At 44.4% G+C, this 24,266-nt stretch overlaps 1 protein-coding gene across 4 annotated transcripts in view; it reads right to left on the reverse strand.

Moving 5' to 3' along the window:
- The window catches only part of RCL1 (RNA terminal phosphate cyclase like 1), a 56,981-nt gene extending 47,881 nt beyond the window's left edge, over positions 1-9,100 (reverse strand). The window contains exon 1 of one of the 4 annotated variants that reach the window (XM_019463718.2): positions 8,786-9,098. In XM_019463718.2, the coding sequence (XP_019319263.2) occupies positions 8,786-8,921 (136 nt within the window). In that variant the 5' untranslated portion in view covers positions 8,922-9,098. Of the gene's footprint in view, positions 1-6,404; positions 6,494-8,785 lie in introns of those variants that run through there. The other 3 variants (XM_019463716.2, XM_019463720.2, XM_019463717.2) reach the window with 3 other exon arrangements.
- Positions 9,101-24,266: the final 15,166 nt, after the last annotated feature.

Below are 24,266 nucleotides of genomic sequence, written 5' to 3' on the forward strand. Positions count from 1 at the left end.
TCAAAACAAAACAAAACAAAAACCCACACAGCTAACACTACACTTAGCAGCCAAACGCTGGAGGCTTTCCCCCTAAGACAGTGAACAAGGCAAGGCAGTTTGCTCTCACTGCATACTTAATATGGTGTAGAAGTTTCAGCGAGTGCAGTAAGGAAAAGGAAATAAAGCCATAAAGTTCAGAAAGATAAAACTATTCCCATTTGCAGATGGCATGGTTGTTTACACAGAAAATCCGAAAGGGGTGCCTGGGTGGCTCTGTCAGTCAAAGGTCTGACTTTTGATTTCAGCTCAGGTCATGATCTCATGGTTTGTAAGACTGAGCAGAGGGGCTCTGTGCTGACGGCATGGAGCCTGCCTGGGATACTCTCTCCTTCTCTCTGCCCCTCCCCAGCTTGCGCACACACACACACACACACACACACTCTCTCCCTCTCAAAATAAATAAACTTAAAAAAAAAAAATCCCAAAGACTCTACAAAAAGACTCCCAGAACTAACAATTTAGCAAGGTTACAGGATAAAAGATACACATCTTCTGAAAAATGAACTGTATTTCTATATACTAGCATTGACATAGATGGAGACCGACACTAAAAATACCATACCATTGACAACTGCTCAAAAAAGTAAAATATTTAGGTGTAAATCTAACAAAATGTGTATAGGACTCATATGCTGAAAACCACACAAGGTTCCTGTCAAAATCCTAACAAGATTTGTGTTTAGATAAGACAAGATCATTCTAAAATTTATATGGAAAGGTAAAAGAACCAGAATACCTTATAAAATCACAAAAAGTAAGAGTAAAGCTGGAGGGATCAGCCTACACGATGATAGGTACAGTAATCAAGAGTACGTGCTACTGGCCAAGGAACAGACCTATAAATCAGTGGAACCGGATTAAGGCCCCAGAAACAGAACCACACAAATGTCCCCAACTGATTTTTTTACAAAGGTACAAAAGTGATTCAATGGAAGAAAGACAGCCCTTTCAACAAATGGTGTTGGAGTAACTGGACACCCATAAAACCGAAAAAAAAAAAAAAAAAAAAAAGGAACTTCAATCTAAGTTTTAAACCTAGTACAAAAATCAAATGTAAAACTATAAAACCTTTAGAAAACAGAACATGAAAAATCTCTGGGATCTAGAGCTAGGCAACGAGATCTTAGCTTCAACAACAAAAGCACAAGCCATAAAAGACAAATTTGACAAATTCTATTACATTAAAAGTAAAATCTTGCTCTGCAAAATACCACTAAGAGAACGACAAGACTGGGGGTGCCTTAAGTCGGTGGAGCGAGCACCTCCTGATGTCAGGGTCATGAGTTCAAGCCCCACACTGGGTATAGAGCCTACTTAAAAGAGAGAGAGAGAATGAAAAGACAGGCTCTAAAGTGGGATAAAATATCAGCCGTCCACATATCTGACAAAGGGCCAGAACACATAAAGAGAATTCTCAAAAGTTAAGGGTCAAAACAATCCTACTAGGAAATGACGTCCAAGGAGGCAGTGAGCACAGCAAGTACTACACCTATCACCCCACCCATGAAGACACCCATGAAGATGGCCAAAATAGAAACGGGGAGCCCACTGGCAGGAGGCTTCGAGGACGAGCCTGGGGAACCACGAGGCCCAGAGGCGGCATGGCGTTCCCCCCCACCCCCCCGCCCCCATCCCAGTCCTTGGTGGAGTACCTCCTCCGGCTCCTCCCGTGACGGCCACTGGCTGTGGCTGATGGCCGCCTCTCTGGACTATGGCGCTTCTGCACTGCCTGTGCCCGGACCGGCCACCCTGCAGCTCCCGATGGCATCCCAGGTGTGCGAGGACCGTGGGCTCTGTCCCCTTCATTGTCTCTTTCCTCCTTTTCTGGGGTGGGGGGGGTGCTCCTGGGTTTTGTGATCCTCCTCTGAAACCGGGTTACACTCACTGGTGTTCCTCTTCCTTCTGAATGCCATCGGTGGCCTCCACATCAACAGCATCACCCACCCGTGGCCACCACCCAGGAAACGGCAGCCCGTCCTCCAAATCCAAGAACATCAAGTTCTACAAGAAAGTGTGGTCAAGATGGGACTTTTCCAACATGTGACCTCTGATGGGGAAAGGGGTAGGACAATGACCTTGAAACTGCTGCCTCTCAGCCAATGACCTTTGGAGGTCATCCAGAAAGAGCCCAGCAGATTCTGCAGCTGGTCTGCAGGGCCAGAGGCAGGAGGGGGCCTCAGTGCCACCAGCTGCACAGGCTTAGCCAAATTATCAAGATGCTGATTTTAGAAGAAGTAACACATTTTAAAACCTCTCAGGGTTTTAATAATAAAAGAAAAATAAATAATTTAAAAAGAAAAATAATAAAAAATAAAGAGTGACAATGCAGAATACTGGCAAGGGTGTACAGAACCTATATCACCCCCACATTGCTGATGGGAATATAAAATGGTAAACCCACAATGGAAAACAGTGTGGCAGTTTAAGTATGCAAACTACCACACAACCCAGCAACTACACTCCCAGGCATTTATCCCAGGCAAAGACTTATGTTCACATAAAACCCTGTACACAAATGTTTATAGCAGCCTTACTCAGAATGGCCCCCAAACTGGTAACAATCCACATGTCTCTCAACAGGTGGATGGTTAAGAAAAACTGTGGTACTTTCATACCATGGAAGACTGTTCAGCAATAAAAAGGAACAAACTTGATTTAAAAAAAACTTAAATCTCCAGAGAATCATGCTGAGTGAAAAGTCAATTGCATAAGGTTACTTACTATGATTTCACTTATATAACATTCTCTGAATGACAAAATTATAGGAATGGAGAACAGATTATCGATTGCTAAGGGTTAAGAAGTTGGTGGGGCAAGGAGGAAAAATGAGTGTGGCTACTGAAAAAGGGCAACTTGAGGAATCCTTGTGGTAATGTTCAGTGTCTTTACTCTTACCAATGTCAATTTCCTGGAAATGATACTTTACTATAGTTTTTCCAGATGTTACATATGGGGGAAACTGGCTAAAGTATAGACAAGATCTCTTGGTATTATGTATTACAACTGCATATGAATCCACAACAATCTCAAAATCTAAAGTTTAGCTTTCAGGGTGCCTGGATGACTCAGACAGTTAAGCACTCAACTCTTAATTTCAGCTCAGGTCATGATCTCATGGTTTGTGGGATCAAGCCCCCATGTAGGGCTCTGAGCTGACAGCTGCCCAGCCTGCTTGGGATTCTCTCTCTCCTTCTCTCTCTCTCTGCCCCTGCCCCAAGCACATGCATATACACACACACACACACACACACACTCAAAATAAACATTTTTAAAAAACAAAAAATAACTAAAAACTTAGTTTAAAAAAAAAAAAGATGGTACGCAATTCTATCTGGAACAGCATTTTACAGCTTCCAAGCAACAGCAGATGTGAAAGAAGACCATTAGGATTCTTAGTGTTTGTCTTTAAAAGATGAGTATCTCATTTGGGGCTCCCAATAATTGTCAGGTGGCAGCAAACTGTAACAGTCAACAGAGGCACAAAACGGCAGGTTCCCGATCAACAAGACACTATTCAATCTACTATTGTTACTAAAATAAAATACAGGTGCTCCTTGTGGTATACTAAGTAATGGGTGGAGGGCCTGGGTGGCTCAGTCAGTTAAGCACCCGACTCTTGATTTCAGCTGAGGTCATGATCTCAGGTTGTGGGACTGAGACCCTCACTGGGCTCTGTGCTGACAGCATGGAGCTTGCCTGGGATTCTGTCTCCACCTCTCTCTCCGTTCCTCCCCTGCTCACATGCATGCTCTCTCAAAATAAATAAACACTCAAAAGAAAATAAATAAATGTATTTGGTCTTTGTCCCCAATTCCTGGCACAGAGCTCCTAAGACCCTTGGAAGTTCCAAAATAATAGGAGTGTCTTTTAAAATTTATTCATAAGGAGCCCCTTTGGAGGACACTTGAATTTATGCTGATGAGGTGACTCAGGATGAGGCCCATATACAGCCTCAGAATAGGACTGGTCACCAGAAAAAAAGTGATTAGAGGCTTGGAAACTTCGGCCCCACCAACTGACCCTGAGCGAAGGGGAGGCTGCCTGGAGATTAAATCCTGTAAAACTCTAGAACAAGGAGAGAACTTCCAGGCTGGTGAATGAACACACATGCTGAAGGGTGGCATACTCTGGTTCCAGAGGGACAGAAGCCCTTGCCTCAGGACCCTTCGGGGCCTGGCCCTATATACCTCATCTATGTGTGTGCAGCCGTATCCTTCATAAAATCCTTTATAATAAACTGGTAAATTAGTGTTTCCCTGAGCTTTGTGAGCAAATTATCAGTAGCAAATTATCAGTCCAAGAAGGGAGTGTGGGAACCCCCGATTTATACAGCCAGTTGGTCGTAAGTACAAGTGGCCTGAACGTGCGATTGGGACTTGTGATTGGCACCTCAAGTGGCAGCAGTCTGGTGGGACCGAGCCCTTACCCTGTGGGATCTGAAGTTATCTCCATGTAGACAGTGTCAGAATTGAGTTAAATCTGTAGTACACCCAGTTGTTGCTAGTTGAGAACAGGAGAACTGCTTTGTAGGGGAAAAAACCCACACATCTGGTGTTAGAAGTATTCAGAGGAGAAAAACAAGTTTCCCTTACAATTCTCCTTCCAGAAGATGCAATTTATGAACAGCCAGACTTATCCCCAAAACAACCCACCAATTTACCAAAAGATGTTTTCCTTTCAAAGGACCTCTATGTAGCATGTTTCAGCAACACATTTGAAGGAATTCTTTTCATTAAAACTCCATTCACCCCTCCCTTTTCAGAATCTCATCTGCTTGTGCCACATGCAGCACTCCCGTGGGTCCACGTAACTCCTCTCTCCAATATCACAGGGGAACCGAGGCTCAGTCAGGTGACTGGCTCAGGGACGGGGACCGGAGCTCAGGGACCAGGGCCGGAGCAGGCCTGCGTCCTAACTGCTAATGCAGGGCTCCTCCTGCCCAAGTCTATCCTTCTGTTATTCCCACTTAAAACGGCCATCACTCTCGCGGAATTCTTTCCATTTGGACCTCACCTTACCCACCGTGAACTCAACCTAACCCTGCATGACACAGCCCTCAGGAAATCCAGAGACAGAGGCAGTGTGGACGGCTGCTTTATAACATGACAAGGAACAGCCAAGTCCATCATGCAGTTCAAAGGGAGAACAAGCCCGGAGGGCGGGAGCTGGCTGCAGTCTCCCTCCAGCCCTGCGGTCAACCTCACCAGCTAGTTTACCTGCTAACTATGCCTTGGCTTTCTACCTGCAGGAAAACAGCAGCCAAAAAAAAAAAAAAAAAAAAAAAAAAAAAGATTTTCTCCTAATAGGAAGAGTAGAACGAAACACAACTGTTCAAGTTTCTCAAGAGTGAAGCAAAAATTACACATATGGTTGTACAATTAATAAAAACAAGTCCAGGAGCATCTTTCCTTGTGGTTCCAATTCTTCTCATTATGTACAATCCCTCTGCGTTGGAAGGAGGCACTTTTATTTAAGAGATCAGCTTATTTGCCTGAAGTCACAGAGTGTGACCCTGTGTCTCAGCCCCTTCTGAATCCCCGAGCAGCTTTCTTGGTTGACATGCTGCTATTCCCAACCATCGGAGACACGGGGAAAAGAAAAACAAAGGAGAAGGCTTAATGATTAAGTCTTGTATGCCAGGGTGTGTTTCAACATCCACACTGTTGACATTTTGGGCAGAAGTATTCTTCATGTGAGGAAGTTGTCTGATGCACTGCAGGATGTTTATGGTATCCCTGGGCTCCACCCACTAGATGCCAGAAGCAGCCTCCCAGTCGTGACCACCAAAAATATCTCCAAAAACTGCCAAACGCCCCCCTGGGAAGCAAAACTGCCCTCGTGGAAAACCACTACATTATACGTAATACATACAAATACTTGGGAGCCATCACCCAAAAGGAACCCTTTAGACGGAAAAGAGAAGATAAAATGAAGGCATAATTCTCTTTAAAAGAAGACAAAGTTGAAAGTTGTGAAAAGTTCCCATATAGAAGCAGGAATGGATTTCGGACACCAGACAGCAGAACTATCCTCGCAGGCAGAAGTTACGTAGCAAAACCAGCTAACTAACGTTTATTCTGCCGACGTGCCAGGCACTGTTCGGGGCACTTTGAGTGTTATTTCATTTAATCTTTACAATAACCCTACGAGGTTGGTAACGCTGGCCTCGCTTTACCGATGAAAAAACCGAGGCTCGGAAATGTTAAAGAACTCGCCCAAAGTCCAAGAGCTAAGAGCGAAAGCAGAACCAGGACCCAAACCAAGGTCTGACTCAGACCCAGCTCTTAACCACCCAGCTACTACAACCGCAACACATTAAGCATTTTACCTCAACGTAATAAACAAAGAACCCTTTGACTTACAAGCTGTTCCCTTCACCGACAGTGATTCTGGCAGCCACCACCCTATCTGTCCAGGCCGGCAGCAGATACAGAAAGTGTTCCTTCGATAAGCCCCACGAAGCCTCGCATATACCGGGGCTCCGTAACCTTTTCTGAACCACTGCCCCTGACGCAGGCCCCACACCCCCCACCCTCCAGAAGGGATGATTAAGCAAGCACCTTCAAGAGACGCAAGTTTTCTACTTAGGGCGAAGATTTTATTGGATAGGCCGAGTTGTTGCCGATTCTCAGAACCTGAGTCAGAAAGAGTCAGAAAGGGACAGATGATTGGCAACACAGCCCCCTGGCTACACCTTCAATCAAACTACCAAGGGCTTTCTCGACTATGACCATGTATCTTGTATCAGGGGCCACTTGTATTGACCTCCATAAACAGGCACGTATGTGTGTGGATATGCATATGATACATACACAGGGGTGTGTAACCATGAATGCATATATATATATTTATCTCAGTTCCCTCTTGAAAAAATTAAGCAAACATCTACAAGATTTCTCAGGACTTGGAACCAGCACAAAGAACTCTAAATCAGGAGCCTCTTTTTTTTTCCCCCTTGGTATATTAATCAGGTAAGAAAAATAAGGCTCTACGTAGTGCTCCCCATAAAATACCAGCACACCTGCCAACAAGCACTACCTCCCCCAGGTTGTGCAGTCTGGCGTCCTTCCAGGAAAAGTGCAAAGTGGCCCGGCCCTGTTGGAAGAAATGAGAGTTCGTGCGCATGGCAGCGAAGAGAAGTTCACAAACAGAGGACCGGGGCAGGGGGGAGGGAAGAATCCTTTGGAACATTAAATATTAGTTTGGAGGCCACCTGTCGAAAGACAAACACTAAATTGTATCTTACAGGTACTATATTTTCCACAGAAATCCCAGGTTTCCAGGACACAGTGCTTCTATTCCTATTAAAACAAAACACACAAACAAACAAAAACTACGCCCGGTGTTCACAGAAGGAGAAGCTGGTCGTACCATATCCAGCCAATGGCAAGTTCTCTAGAGTAACCTGGAGGTAAAGGGGAGAGCTGGCCGAGAATGCCAGAGGAAAGCAATCGAGCAATTGCTTTGCCCAAACAGACACAAAATATGGGCAAGAAATGCTGAGAATACCCAGCATAAACCATGCTTGGGGCCGCTCCTTAAACTTCCTCAGGGTTTCTGAGAAGTAGAAGACAATCATGTAGCAACACAAACCTTTCTCATGGTCACCAGGTATGAAGGGTCTTCTGGTTCTTTCTTTGCTAACCCTCTGTCTCCATCAATGACATGGCATTTTCCCTTTACGCGCAACCAATCACCATTCAAGAGAAGCAGAAATGTAACCCTCCAGAATAGGCATCAGACAGATGATGAAATGGGCTGGCCACATAGTACAGAAGTTGGTGCAAAATTACACACTTCGACACGACCCACAAAGCTTCCAGGACCAACCACAAACCCTCTCCTTCAAGGTGCAGATAGGTTTTTCCTCCCCCCCCCGCCCCCCCCCCCCCCCCACTTTGGGGGACTCTCTCAGTTTGGGATAACCAGACAGAAGCTTTAAAATGCATGTGTCCAGGGGACCAGTTGAAAATCGGCACCACTTAACTTGATCTGGGTTTAAATAGGGCCTGTTTTGTAATCAATCCACCGTTGTAGGGCAAAAGGGGGGCTCGGAAACCTGTAGTTTAGCGCTTGTCACCAAATCTCTTACTAAAGGCAAGGCAATTAGGCCCATGACTGTTAAAAAATGTATCCCAAAGCTTCCGTCCTGCACACATCACAGATACGGCTAAAAACAAAGAATTTTTAAAATGTCTTTAATCCACATCCACAGAGAGGTGTGAGGACAGCCGAGAAATCATGGCGACAGGGACAGCCGATGTCCATGGGGGCAGCTGTTTCTGAGACGTGTTTTGGGACAGGACGCGGAACCAACCAGTGGTAGGTACTTTTCTCTCCAAATCTCTCTCCATCTTATAACTGCCCAATCACAGTTCGGTCCAGCAAACTGCCTTTATCCTTTGAGAGGTTCTCGGCGAGGGCGAGAGCAAGAGGGACCGAAGGCGGGCGAGGGGGCGATGCCCGGGATTTGTTGCAACACGTAGTGCTGGAAAACGTGTAGCTGTTTACTACCAGCGCCCCGGAGCCGCCAGCGCAGCGCGCCGCGGAGCACGCCCCTCGGGCCCGACCCCGCCTCCCCCACCCCAGCCACGGCGCGCCCGGGTGCGGGGGCGACGCGCCACTAGCCCTCCCCGCCGCGCCCGCGGGACGCGCAGGCTCCCCGCGCGCCGCCCCCCGGGGCATCCGCGCCGCACGCCCGCAGCCCCCACGCCCATCCTGCGCGCTGCCCGCCCCGAGGTACCTCGGAGGCCCGGGTTGTCGTCTCTGGCTCGAATCCTTCGGATTTTGACGGGGCGCCCACTCAGGGTGGACAGGACCAGTCGTTGGCGCAAGAAGTTGCAGCCCGCGTAGCTGAGGGAGTGCGACTGGGTCGCCATGTGCGCGCCCTCGGCAAAGGTGCCGGCGGCTGGGGCGCAGCGACTTCGGACGGGAGCGAGGGTCGCGACCCCGGCGGCGGCGGCGACAGCGGCGGTGGTGACCCGGGCTCTCTCTCGTAGCCCCGCAGCCCCCGGCGCGTCCACGTGGTTTGGAACAGGAAGACGGAGAGACGAGACACCGGGTCAGAGGGGAGAGGGGCGGAGTCGGTGACCGACACCCCGCCTCCCCACCCGACCGGGGGCGGCTCCCGCGCTGGATCTCGCGGCTATTGGTCCGCGCGAGATCAGGGCGGTGCCCATGCCGCGCTTCCATTGGCCAGCGCTGGAGCTGGGCGGTGCCCGGGCCGCGCTGCCATTGGCCCGCGCTGGAGTGGGGCGGTGCCCGGGCCCCGGCAACAGCGCCTGGCAGGAGGGAGCGCGTGCGGGAGGTGGCCCGGGAGCCCGGTGCGGTAGCTCGCTTGCCCCGCAGGTCTCCCTGGGGTCTCTCCCGGCGTGGCGGCCGGGGGAGGCGACGGGCTGGGGTTGGGTGCCTACCACATGCCTGGTACTTAGCCTCAGTACTGACCGCAAACCCTAAATGTGGAAGGTATTATCTCCCCGCCTTTTTCTTTATAGAGAAGAAAACGGGATTGGCGCGCTCATCCAGTTGCAGACTCCGCGCTGAGCACGCTGCCGGCGCTGTCCCCACGCTCCCCGCTGTCACCAGGCGGGGTAGTCCCATTCCCTCCTTACGCTTGAGGAAAGATTCGAGGAACATTGCACAGGTGACAGTGGCCGCATGCTTTGGGACCGGAGTCTTGCGACACCAGGCCATTGCTTGTTTTATTATGAGACACCAAGATTTCTTTGCCCCTTTCACATCGGTCCCTTTACATTCACAGCGCTTCTCGCCAAGTCTGTTCCTCCCACCCCGCATGCCTCAAAATGGGTAGTTGTAATAACTTCACACATACACACACGGACTCTGCTTTCCCCTCTTTCCTATCTTTTTAATCCTGCACACCAGAATCTTCCCAAAGATTGGATTGTGTCACTCCTCGGCTCAAAAACCTTAAGAGAGGCGCAGATATCTATCAAATGACCACGAACTGAAGAATCCAATATCATAATAACACGGGTTTGCAACTGTTCTTGGACAATATCACCAGATCATGAGTTCCAGAACATTTAGGGGCTAGGCAGGGGGAGGGAGGAAGATGGCAGTGATCTGCAAGGGGTGGAGCTTGGGTAAGATTAACCAAGGTAGCAAGTCTTGTGTAGATGAGACTGGGTTATGAGGAACCACTGGAGAGGTCTGAACTCCCACAGAGGGACAGGTTATTAGAGGTAAAGACAGAATTTAACAAGCAGAGCAGAAGTCTATTAAGGGAGGTGGGTAATGCATTTATATTATTGCCATTTCTTGAGACTGCCTTTCAGGAAATTGGCAGTGTCTTCCGATGTGAGTATTGAAAGCTCCTGGACCTCTGAGGGCGTTCTTTGAACCCTGCAATGGTCTGTGCCAAAGCAAATACAGGCGCCATCACACCAGGAGTGGATTTTTTTTTTTTAATACCATCTCATTTTAATTCCTCAGCAACCTTAAAACACAGCTACTATACTCTGTAGCAAACCCCGTTGATGCCTTGTTCATATCCCTTCAGCAATGCAAATCTGCTCATTTTCCTCCCACAGCACCTGTATCTCTTTGTCTAAGGGTTTTTCCCACCTGCATGGAACTCAGTAGACCAAAGGTGCTGAGAAATTGGGGCACCTGGTGGCTCAGTCGGTTAAGCGTCTGGCTCTTGATTTCAGCTCAGGTCATAATTTCACATTTCATGAGATGGAGCCCCAGTTAGGTTCTGCACTGACAGAGCATGGAGACTGCTTAGGATTCTCTCTCTCCCTGTGTCTTTCTGCTATCTCTCACTTGTGCTCTCTAAATAAATAAATAAATAAATAAATAAACTTAAAGGAAAAAAAAGTGCTGAGGAATTAATCCCAAGTCCTCAACCAATGACCGATGGGCATTGATGTATAAATATCCCAGATCCTGAACCCTTGGACAAAATAGCTCTGTGGTATATATTTTACAGTGTTTCCCTAGGGTTCCGCAGAGGGGTTTAAGCTCCAGCTGCCCACTGTGGTGACTTACCTGGTGACTAGCTTCCTCTCTTCCCTGAATACTTCTCAGCTGCCTTCTGATACTTCCTGGGATTAACTCCCAAATAAACTACTTCCACTCAAATTATTGTCTCAGAGTCGTCTTCTGGGCAGAGTGAATCCTGATCTTTAAAATTTGAGAACTGAGGTTGAGAGAGAATAAATGACCTGCTTAAAGTGGCATCGCTAATAAATGACAACCAGAATAGAAATCCCATCTTCCTGTTTGTCTCCCTCTGTAGCTCCCTCTCCCTCTCTCTTGAGTCATATATCTTTGGAGCCCTGAATCTCCAGTAAAAAGTCTAGCTACCATAAGGCTGCCATGCCAGAGAGACCACACAGAGTGCTGACTATTCCAGTGGACAGCATTCGAAGGAGTCCAGTCCCCAGCCAGCCTCCAGCCAGTTTATGGAGCCACTATGGCTGACACCATTCGGAGCACAGATAAGCTGTCCTCACCAAGCCCTGCCCAAGCTGCATATTCCTGAACTAAAACGATTGCTCCTGTTTTAAGCTATGAGTTTGGTGGTAGTTTGTTACACAGTAACAGATAACTAAAACTACATGCCTCTGATTTCCCATAATTCTAGGTTAGCCAACCCCAAGAGATTTGAAAGATTTGGAAGACAAGAGCAAAGTCACGGCCACGTTGTTCATGTTTGAAAGGTCACTGCAGGGTAGCAGGCTCTCTTGCAGCTCACGTACTTACCCGAGGCTGACCTTCCTTATTGGACTGGGCCCCTAGCTCCTCCAGTTTCCACCAGATCCTGCTTTAGCAACTCCAGCTGCTGGGCCAATTATGCATTTACCTCCACGATGAAGGACACCATCTTCTACTGGTCCCTCACATCGTTGAGGTTGGACGCTTGCAAGCAGTGAGAGAGTGATGCACGTTCCAGCATGTCCTACTGACTTTGGGTCCTATCAACAGGCACAAAGGCAACAGCCTCACAGACTGAAATCAGCCTCCACGATTGCATTAGATCAAATCCCTATAGCAAATCTCCAGTGAGTGGTTCTGCTTTTTTTTTTTTTTTTTTTTTTTGAACCCTGACTGGTACGACAAGTCATTATTGAAAGTTTACTGAGAGTAAGGCTCTCAGCTAAAGGCTTTACATACATGATCTTACTGGTCCTCACACCAACTAGGTCAAAAGTTGGATTTTAAGTATATAGGGGCTTAGGATACAATTCTCTCTACTTTCATGTATATTTGAAATTGCCCATGACAAACTTTTTAATCTCATAGATTTTTCTGTCACACCAAATGATAAATGACATATACCTTGCCTTATAATCACTTCCATACAAAAAAAGATAAGGATAAGGGTAATATAAGGATAAGAGTGTCCTTGGCTCAGCAATGGGACATTGAATTTAGGGACCAGAGTAGAAATGGATTCTTCCCCATCTGTACAAAAAGTTGCTCAACACATTTCTACCCACTCTGCTATCTCATAGTCTCCTTTATTCAAACCATAGTGGTTCTATAGGATTTTTCTCAGCTCAGCCTGGAAATAATGATTACCTGTTTCAGTTTTAGGATGAATTTCTGTGTTTAGTGCTCTGCCCTGGGCTCGCACAATAACTATTCACAACTACATTTTTGCATAACCTGTTTATGTGGGCAGCCTTCCTGAAAACACTGAGTGATCCAGTGAGTTCAAGAACAGTATTCGGTCATGTAGAGTAGACGTAGTGTCTTATCATTGTATCCCCAGTGCTTAGCACCTAGCAGGAGTTCAACAAGTATGACTAGAATCAATTACTTGATCAATTAATTGAAAGATACATGGATACCCTAAATCAATAAATTCAGAACTATCTAAACCAGTGGTTTTCAAACCTTAGCATGTACAGGAACTGCTCGGAGGGCTTGTGGGTTTTGTTTTGTTTTGTTTTTTACATTTTTTATTTTATTTTTTGAGAAACAGAGACAGAACACAAGCAGGGGAGGAGCAGAGAGAGAGGGAGATACAGAATCTAAAGCAGGCTTCAGTCCCTGAGCTGTCAGCACAGAGCCTGATGTAGGGCTCAAACCCACAAACATGAGATCATGACCCAAGCCAAAGTCGGACACTTAACCGACTGAGCCACCCAGGTGCCCCTAGAGGGCCTGTTAAAACATAGATGGCTATGGTAAAATACTGAGAGTTTTTCCTCTAAGATTAAGAGCAAGACAAAGATGTCCATTCTCAAAACTTTATTCAACATAGTACTGGAAGTCCTAGCCACAGCAATCAGACAAGAAAAAGAAATAAAAGGCAACTGAATTGGTAAGGAAGAAGTAAAATTGTCACTATTTTTGGATGACATGACACTATACAAAGAAAACCCCAAACACTCCACCAAAAAATACTGTTAAAAGTAATACATGAATTCAGTAAAGTTGCAGGATACAAAATTAATACACATAAATCTGTTGCATTTTTATACACTAATAACAAAGTAGCAGAAAGAGAAATTTTTAAAAATCCCATTTATAATTATACCCCCCCCACACACACACACACAAAACCCTAGGAATAAACTTAACCAAGGGAGTGAAAGACCTGTACTCTGAAAACTATAAAACAATGATAAAATAAATTGCAAAGCAATATGAACAATGGAAAGATATACCATGCTCATGGATTAGCAGAATTAATATTGTTAAAATGTCCATATACCCTTGGGGCACCTGGGTGGTCAGTTAAGCATTTGACTCCTGATTTTGGCTCAGCTCATGATCTCACAGTTCATCATCGAGCCCTGCATTGCACTTTGTGCTGACAGCACAGAGCCTGCCAGGGATTCTCTCTCCCCCTCTGCTGCTTATGCATGTGTGTGTACTCTCTCTATCAAAATAAATGATTAAACATTTTTTTAAAAGTCTATATACCCAAAGCAATCTACAGATTCAATGTAATACCTATCAAAATACTAATATCATTTTTCACAGCACTAGAACAAAGAATTCTAAAATTTATGTGGAACCACAAAAGACCTCAGGTAGCCAACAATCTTGAGAAAGAATAAAGCTGGAAGAATCACAATCTCAGATTTTAAGATCTACTACAAAGCTAAAATAATCAAAGCAATATGGTACAGGCACAAAAAGTAGACATTTAGATCAATGGGAAAGAATAGAGAGCCCAGAAATAAACACATTCTTTTTTTTTTTTAAGTTGACTTAATTTTTTTTTTTTTTTATTTTTGAGACAGAGAGAGAGACAGAGCATTAGCAGGGGAGGGGCAGAGAGAGAGGGAGACACAGAATCCGAAGCAGGCTCCAGGCTCTGAACTGTCAGCACAGAGCCCAATGTGGGGCTCGAACTCACAAACTGTGAGATCATGACCTGAGCCGAAGTCGGATGCTCTACCGACTGAGCCACCCAGGCGCCCCTTAAGTTGGCTTATTTTGAGAGAAGTGAGCACAAGCAGGGGGAGGGGCAGGGAGAGAGGAGAAAGAGAATCCCAAGCAGGCTCTGTGCCATGCAGAGCCTAACATGGGACTCAGTCTCACAAAGTGTGAGATCATGACCTGAGCCAAAATCAAGAGTCAGATGCATAACCAACTGAGCCATCCAGGCACCCCATAAACTCATTCTTATATGGTCAATTAATCTACGATAAAGGAGGCAAGAATATGCAATGGGAAAAAGACAATCTCTCCAACAAATGGTGTTAGCAAAACCAGACACCTACATGCAAAAGAATGAAACTGGACCACTTTCTTACACCAAACACAAAAATAAACTGAAAATGAATTATTAAAGACCTAAATGTAAGACCTGACACCATAAGACTCCCAGAGGAGTACAGGCAATAATCTCTCGGACACTGGCCTTAGCAACATTTTTCTAGATGTCTTCTCAGGCAAAGGAAACAAAAGCAAAAATAAACTATTAGGACTATGACAAAATAAAAGGATTTTGCACAGCAAAGGAAACCATCAACAAAACAAAAGGCAACCTACTGAACGGCAGAAGATAATTGCAAATGATATATCCAATAAGGGGTTAATATCCAAAATATACAAAGGATGTACACAACTTAACACCAAAAAACCAAACCGTCCAATTAAAAAATGGCCAAAGGATATGAATACACATTTTTCCGAAGAAGACATACAAACGGCCATCAGACACACGAAAAGATGCGCTCAAAACTGCTAATCATCAAGGAAATGCAAATCAAAACCACAATGAAATATTACCTTACACCTGTCAGAATAGCTAAAATCACAAAGGCAAGAAATAGCAAGTGTTGGTGAGGATATGGAGAAAAAGGAACCCTTGAGCATGGGTGGTGGGAATATAAACTGGTGTAACCACTGTGGAAAACATATGGATGTTCCTCAAAAACTTCAAAATGGAACTATCATATGGTCCAGTAATTCCATTCCTGGATATTCCACTAATTCAAAAAGATATGTGCATCTCTATGTTTACTGTAGCATTGTTTATTATTATTGCAGCTATTACAATAGGCAAGATATGGAAGCAACATAAGTGTCCATCAATAGATGAATGGACAGAGAAGATACGGTGTATGTACACAATGCAATGTTACCCATAAAAATGAATGAGATCTTGGGGCATCTGGGTGGCTCATTTGGTTGAGCTTCTGACTCTTGATTTGGGCTCAGGTCATGATCCCAGAGTCCTGGGATCCAGCCTCACTTTGGGCTCCATGATCAGCATAAAGCCTGTTTGGGATTCTGTATCTCTTTTCCTTTTCCTCTCTCTTCCACCCTCTCCCCCGCCCCCCCAAAAAAGATGAGATCTTGACATTTGCAACAACATGGATGAACCTACGGCTTCATGAAGAATCCTATGCTAAGTGAAACAAGTTAGGCAGAGAAAGACAAATACCATATGATTTCACTTACGTGAGGAATCTAAAAAACAAAACAAAGGAGCAAACACAACAGAAACAGACTCATAGATACAGAGAACAACCTAATGGTAGCCAGAGGGTAGGAAGTTGGGGTATGGGCAAAATGGGTGAAAGGGAATAAGAAGTACAGACTTCCAGTTATGGAATGAATAAGTCATGGGAATGAAAGGTACAGTGTAGGGAATATGGTCTATGATATTGCAAGTATATGGTAAGCATAGCATAACATATAGATTTGTCAAATCACTATGGTATATACCTGAAACTACCGTAACATTGTGTGTCAACTATTCTTTAATTCACACACACACGCGCACACACACGCACACACACAATTGTTGGGCCTCTTTCCCACAGTCTCTTCAATATATCTGGGGCAAAGCCTAAGAATTTGCATTTCCAACAACTTCCAAGTTGGTGTTGATGGCTTAAGAACCACGCTTTGAGAAGCTTAAAAAACAAACAAACAAAAGATGTACGGGATGCCTTCGAACACACACGTAATGGGAGTTGCAGAAGCAGACAAGAAAGAGAACGGGGCAGAAAGAATATTTGAAAAAAAAATTGTGAGTAAATCTTTCCAAATTTGATGAAGTTCATAAATCTACATATCCAAGTTGTTAAAGTGACTATTTAGAAGTTGACCCTGGGGGTGAGAACCCCTTCCTGATGGACACCTTGATTACAACCTCGTGTGGCTCTGAAGCACAGAACCCAGCCAGGCCTGAACTCCTGACCCACAGAAACTGTGAGATAATGAGTATGTGTTCGAGCCACTATGTGTGTGGTTTGTTACCCAGCTACAGAAAATTAATACAGTGGGTTTCAAACCCAGGTCTGCCTGGCTCCCAGAGTCTATTCTCCTTCTCCATCTCTTGATTAGTTAAATATATTGTGAAAGGTGTTAACTGAGGAGCTGGTAGAGATTACAGACTTTCAGAGTTCCAAGAAGCTCACAGGTCATTAGTCCGGTCCTCTAGGACGAGCAGAGCCCCCTGTCCCAAAGGAGCATCCAAGAAGGTTGGGATATTGAGCTAGAAGACGTTGGCCTGAGTCCCACTAACATTTAGATGATGACCAGGAATAACCATAAGTAGTGCTTTTGAAGATTCTTTTTTTAATGACTCTTGGAGACTCATTGATTGTGATATTGAACATCTGTCTTCCCATGACTATTAGCAGCAAAAACACTGATACAATTCGAAAATGTTTGAGTGCTTGTTTTTAGAGCCTTTGGGACGGGGGCGAAGAGAGAAACTTGAGTCTTATTTTACAGACAACCTCAAACCACCTTCATTGACAGTGAAAGTGACAGAGAAGTGGATGATCAGAAGGTGATCAACACTCAGAGCAGAATTCTCAAGGCTCCAGTTGCCAGTCTTGAAGCTACATCATAATTAGGAAACATTGTGATTTATAATTATGAAACTTTAAGCGTGAATTTACACCTAATACACAAATGTAACATTGTCACATAAACAATACATCCCTGACTTTCTAGGACTATCTTAACTTCTTTTTTTTTTTTATTAACTTCTTTTTTTTTTTTTTAATGTTTATTTACTTTTGAGAGAGGGAGAGGGAGAGAGTGTGTGAGCAGGGGAGAGGCAGAGAGAAAGGGAGACAGCACATCCGAAGTGGCCTCTGAGCTGACAGCACACAGCCTGATGCAGCGTTCAAATTCATAAACTGTGAGATCAAGACCTGAGCTGATGTCGGGTGCTTAACCAACTGAGCCACCCAGGCGCCCCTGTCTTAAATTCTCATATTTTATTCACTGTCTCTGTCCAAATCATACTTGTCACTCATGAAATCACATGTTCCAATATTTGATTCAGAACTGTCTGCATTACAAGCGTTTTCACTGTTATAGAAATACTTCACCACAGAAAGGAATTTACTGGTCCATGAAAAGTCAAAGGCACCCAAATGTCCACTGACTGATAAACGGACAAACAAAATAGAGTGTATCCATACACTCCAATATTAGTTGGTTATAAAAAGGAACGAAACACTATATGTGCTACACCATAGATGAGCCTTGAAAACATCATACTAAGTGAAAGAAGCCATCTATGAAAAAAAGAAAAATCCACCTGTTGTGTGGTTCCATTTATATGAAGTGTCCAAACAGGCAAAGCTGTAGAGACCAAAAGTAGATTAGGTGGAGGCAAAGACGGTCATTAGAAAGTCTAGACTTCTGTTACACCAGCTTAGCAAACCCAGTGCAAGGAAGCCACGTCCCTCCTAATGGCGCCAGCAGATCTGGAGTCGAGCTCTCACTGAGTCACACACCCGTTTCTGAACCAATCACAGTAGTCTGGAGGAATAGATGTTCTGATTGGCCAAACCTGGGCCACAGGCTCACCTCCTTTGTAGAGAAAGTCTCGTCGGTGCCTCTCGGACTACAGGAATGGAGCCTGAGAGACGGAGCCTGGCTCCCCTAAGGGAAACTACAGTGTTACTATCATAAGAGATGACAGATGCCAGGCCGGCAAAAACAGTACATGATCGCCTCACCAAACCTATCGGTCAAAGGGTCTCATCAACATAGAATCTCTTCGTGAATTAGCGCAGTCAGAACTTTATACTCCATGGAACTTTTTCCAAATCAGTTCGATCCCACACACGTTTGTCTAACGCCTGGCAGGGTCCTAGGGTTGCCTATGCCTGGGGAAGGTACAAGGCTAGAGGTGAGAGACTAAGAATGCACAGGTGAGTAAGACTCGGCCCCTGTTCTCAGGATGTTCACAGCCCAGTTCAGTGGTTCTTGAGCTTCCCTGGGGGATATTATTAAAGATGCATATGTCCGGGCCACAATCGAAGATTTTCTGATTTGGTGGGTGTGGGGCTGGCTCTGGAAATGTGTCTCCAGATGCACACCTCAGGCGATTATGCTGCATGGGGTCCAGGAGCTACCCTTTATGGGATTCTCTGACTTGATTGAGGGCAAAGACCTACAAAAGGGAGGCGATGGCACATCTGAGAGCCTTTACAGGCCGAGGGCGAATGCCTGAGAGGCGGAGAGGAAGCAGGGTCTTTGTGTAGCTTACATCATGCAGTTTGCACAAGATACGGTTGCCTATGAAGGAGACAATGGATTACATCCAGCCTGCTGCGAATGTTTCTGATTATGATGAGCCTGGGGATATTTGGATGATGAGAAGCTAAGAGTTGGTTTTTGTTCATGTGCTTGGAACGGCCCTGTACATTCGCTCTCCTTTAATTCCAGAGAGAAATTTGAGAGAGCACAAACGAACTTACCCTTCAGAATTTATCCTACCCTTCAGTACTTGCTTAACTGAAAATCTTTTTTTTTTAATTAATTTATTTATTTTAAGAGAGACGGAGACAGTGCAAGCGGGGGGAGGGCGGTGCAGAGAGAGTGGGAGAGAGAGAATCCAAGCAGGCTCCGCATTGTCAGCACAGAGCCTAATGAGGGGCTCGAACTCACAAAAACTGTGAGATCGTGACCTAAGCCGAAACCAAGAGTCAGACATTTAACCAACTGAGCCACCCAGGCACCCTTTAACTGAAAATCTTCATCCTTCTTTGTTTCTTTCAAATTGTTTCAATATATCATTTCACCTTTAAAAATAATTTAATGTTAGATGAGGCACCTGGATGGCTCAGTTGGTTAGGCGTCTGACTTGGGCCCAGGTCATGATCCCGTGCTTTGTGGGTTCAAGCCCCACATCAGGCTCTGTGCTGACAGCTCAGAGCCTGGAGCCTGCTTCAGATTCTGTGTCTCCCCCTCTCTCTCTGCCTCTCCCCTCTCATTCTCTCTCTCTCTCACAAAAATAAATAAAACATTAAAAAAATTTAATAATATTTGATGTTATATACTATTAGGGTTCCATTTAGATCGACCCTTTTTTTTTATTTTTATTTTTTTACGTTTATTTTTGAGACAGAGAGAGACAGAGCATGAACGGGGGAGGGGCAGACAGAGAGGGAGACACAGAACCGGAAGCAGGCTCCAGACTCTGAGCCATCAGCCCAGAGCCCGACGCGGGGCTCGAACTCACGGTCTGAGATCGTGACCTGAGCTGAAGTCTGACGCTTAACCGACTGAGCCACCCAGGCGCCCCTAGATCGACCCTTTTAATAACAAGTAATGAGGTATCTTAACCTCGTAAAATGTAGGTGTAATCCCTCAATATATTACAGTTGATATATCTTTTTTATATTAGCATAGGTTTATTAGAGACTAGTGTTTCTGTCACTTTAGGATCTTATAGACCATTGAGAGAGAGAGAGAGAGAGAGAGAGAGAGAGAGGTAAATTGTGGTGGTTTAGAATGTGTCCACCAATTTTTCATAACTGCCTTCGATGGGTGGATCCGAGTTTCCCTTCCCTTGAGTATGGGTTGGGCTTACTGACTCACTTCTAATGAATAAAATATGGCAGAAGTGACAGTGTGACTTCTAAGACTAGGTCACAAGAGGCACTGCAGCCTCTTGCTTATTCTTTTTCTTGGATTGCTTGCTGTGAGAGAATCTAGCTGCCATGTCCTTAGGACCCTCCACAGCACTACAGAGAGTCCATGTAACAGGGCACTGAGGCCATCACATAACAGCCATGTGAGGGAGCCATCTTGAAAGGGGACCATCCAGGTGACTGCAGCCCCAGCCACTCTCTTGATTGTAAAAGATGCTGAGACAGAACCATCTGGCTAAGAGGCTCTCAGGTTCCTGTTAACTCAGAAACCGATGAGATAATACTGTTTGAACCTGCTAAGTTTTGGAACAATTTGTTATGCAGCAATAGATAACTAATACACTGATTAAAAAAAGATGCTACTCTTGGGGCTCTTGGCTGGCTCAGTCAGAAGAACATGAGACTCTTGATCTCAGGGTTGTGAGTTTGAGCTCTACATTAGGTATAGAGATTACTTAAATAAATAAAACATTTTAAAAAATGATGCTACCTTTAATTTTAAAGTAAATAACACTTTTTAAAAAACTACCATTTGTTATCACCATCATTTTATATAATAAATTATTAAAATCTTTTAACTTTTTATTGTGCACAATCCTAATATGCCAGAGAGTGACCCTCGTATACTTATCTATCCAGTTCAACAACTACTAACTTATGGCCAATCTTATTTTATCTAGACCCACATCCATTTTCCCATATCCACTGAAAATTATTTTGAAGGAAATCCCAGACATCATAATGTTTCATCTGTAAATATCTCCATATGTATCTCTGAAAGATAAATACCCTTTTATTTGCTAAAGAAACTATAATAAAACCTTGGCTTGCGAGCATAATTCATTCCAGAAACATGCTTGTAATCCAAAGCACTTGTATATCAAGGCGAATTTCAAGAACCATTGGCTCAGTTGTGATCATGTGACATTGGGCATCACGTATGACTCATATTGCAAGACATCATTCATTGATCAAGTTAAAGTTCATTAGAAATGTTTGCTAGTCAAGGGGCGCCTGGGTGGCTCATTCAGTTAAGTGTCTGACTTCAGCTGAGGTCGTGATCTCACGGTTTCATGGATTCGAGCCCTGCCTTGGGCTCTGTGCTGACAGCTCAGAGCCTGAAGCCTGTTTCAGATTCTGTGTCTCCTCCTCTCTCTACCCCTCCCCTCCTCAAAAATAAATAAACATTAAATTTTTTTTAAAAAAAGAAGAAATGTTTGCTGGTCTTGTGGAACACTCACAGAACAAGTTACTCGCAATCCGAGGTTTTATGGTACTGTGATTGTCTTATAGAGTTTCCCATATCTGATTTTGTTGATTGCATCCCTAAGACGTCACTTAACATGCTCTTCTGTCACTGTATATATATTAATTGATTATTTGATCTAAAGCAGATTTCTCAAGCTGGGCACTATTGACATTTTGGGCCAAATGATTCTTCATTGGTGGCAGGGGGGTGGTGATTGTCCCATACAGAAGGTTAAGCAGCACCCCTAGCCTCTAACCATCAGATGTTAGTAGCACACTCTCTCCCAATTGTGACAATCAAAAATATCTCCAGACAATGCCAAATGTTTCCTAGAAGGCAGCATTGAGAGTCCCTGACCTAGAGAATTCCCAAGATTCAGTTTCCGTTTCTCGTTTGTTTTGCAGGAGGTATACTTCATAGGTAGGATGTGCACTTCTGTCATGAGGCATAAATGTCTAGAAGTCTGTTTCTTGCATGCTGGCCGCTACTGATAATCATTGCCTACTGCCATTCATTCATTAGGGGCAGCAAAACAATCCTGTTCTTATTCGATGATTTCTTCTTCATTAACTGGAAAACTTCCATAAAGAGAAGCTTTCTGTCATCGACTATTTGGTTACCCAAGGTGCAGTTCATAGAGGAAAGAGAAGATCTCTGTTCCTTTTCCTTTATTTGCCAGTTTTCAGAATAACAAGTTCTGCAAAAGTGTCCATTGGGGATTTGCAAGGATATGAGCTCATGAATTCAAGCACATTCGATGTGTTTCAATCCACCTCACTTTGTATTCTTAAAACTGTTCAAGGTATCCCCTCTCTCCAGGAAGAGACTATTCAACTTGGTCGCTGAGCCTTTTTGCATGGCTCAAGTATTCCCTTGATAAATTTCTTGCTTTCGGGGCGCCTGAGTGGCTAGTCGGTTAAGCGTCCGACTTCGGCTCAGGTCATGGTCTCACAGTTCGTGGGTTCGTGCCCTGCGTTGGGCTCTGTGCTGACAGCTCGGAGCCTGGAGCCTGCTTCGGATTCTGTGTCTCCCTCTCTGTCTGCCCCTCTCTCGCTCATGCTCTGTCTCTCAAAAATAAATAAATGTTAAAAAAATTTTTTTAATTAAAAAAAAAAAAAATTTCTTGCTTTTTGGATGACACGATGTTCCCGGCTCAACGTGTATATTTCCTGTGCCTCATCTGGAATCAGCCATTTTTCCAAGAAGCTTGATTTCTTTTAGAGGGAAGTGGTTATTAGAGGCCATAACCTGGGCACTCTTACCTATTCTGTTTTTATTTCTAGGCTTTCTCAGTAGACAGAGCTAGAAAATATTTTTTTTTCTTTTTTAAGATAAGATATACTGAGTTCATCCTGGTACTTCCAATTCAAAATCAGGATTCAAGTGAAATTAAGTTAACTGCATTGTTCTTACATTTGTATCTTTCTGATCCCGTGGCAAAAAAAAAAACCTTGCTTTCCCACATCTCCAACATAATTAATTGCTTTTTCTCACAAAACATGAAAAAGAGTCTAAGAGCAGTAATCCTAGCAATACCACTCCCCAACTCTGCATCGGAAAACTAACCCTGTCCCTTATACATGAATTCCTGTTAGTTTCTGCTTCAGAAGTTTGCCTTTTCCTAGACATAACCACTGAGAGGGTCCTAACTGAAATAACGGTGAAACTATTTAAGAACACAAAGAACAAGCTGTTGTCAAGCCCAAGGAAAGATTTCAAAAATCCTATTCACATCTGAGTTTTTAAAACCTGTAAGCTATATGCCATTTACTTATAAACCGTTTCTGTTTGCCAACTATAAGGCACGTGCATTTCACTGCCCACCTGATTTTAGGCGTGACCATGCATTTTGCTCTGGCCAGTGAAATGTGAGTAGAAATTATTACAGGTGTCACTTTCAAACTGAAGCTCCTCTTTCCCTTTTCCACGGCGACCGGCATTTTTCCAGTTAGTAGATGCTCCATTAGCCTGGGTTTTAGAGTGAGGACAAACAGGATTCAATAGTCAATCCACCACCGACATGCAGCCTGAGGGAGAAATAAAGTCCAATGCTCTGTCCAACACACAGCCTTCCTGTACCATTCCCGGAGGACGGTCTTCCAGAATCTTCTTGGACATTTCCATGGGCATACAGCTTATGTCACATGAAGCAGTGTGCTCCATTTCTTGACAACTTTAATTACTTAAAAGTTCCTTAAATATCGGTTGATGTCATTCTTCCTCTTACTGTGATGCATTACTTCTATTACATTTAATCCCTCTTGCTACAAAGTCCCCATGTACTACCTTCTTCTCGTAGTGAAATATTCCCAGGTTTTTGCATTAATCCTCAGTGTCATTATTTCTAGACGACTCTTTCCCAGTCACCTACCCTACCTCTGGGCCATTCTTCAGTCTAACAACCAAGAGGACTATGAATTCGGCATGGAATATTCTCCACTCCTCTCTCCCTACCCTTCCCGCCCCACCCACCTCTGCTTGTTCCCCCACGCTGCTTGCGGCTCAAATGGAAGCTTACCACAGTAAAACAAAACCCTGAAAGACACTTTTGATGTGAAAATCCTCCAAGAGATCAAAACCACATTGAGAAGAATAGCTAATAGTTAGGTCTGGGACTCTAATAGCCAAAAGGG

This window comes from Panthera pardus, unplaced genomic scaffold, assembly GCF_024362965.1.
Source record: "Panthera pardus isolate Hobbes unplaced genomic scaffold, ASM2436296v1 HiC_scaffold_20, whole genome shotgun sequence".
Taxonomy (NCBI): Eukaryota; Metazoa; Chordata; class Mammalia; order Carnivora; family Felidae; genus Panthera; species Panthera pardus.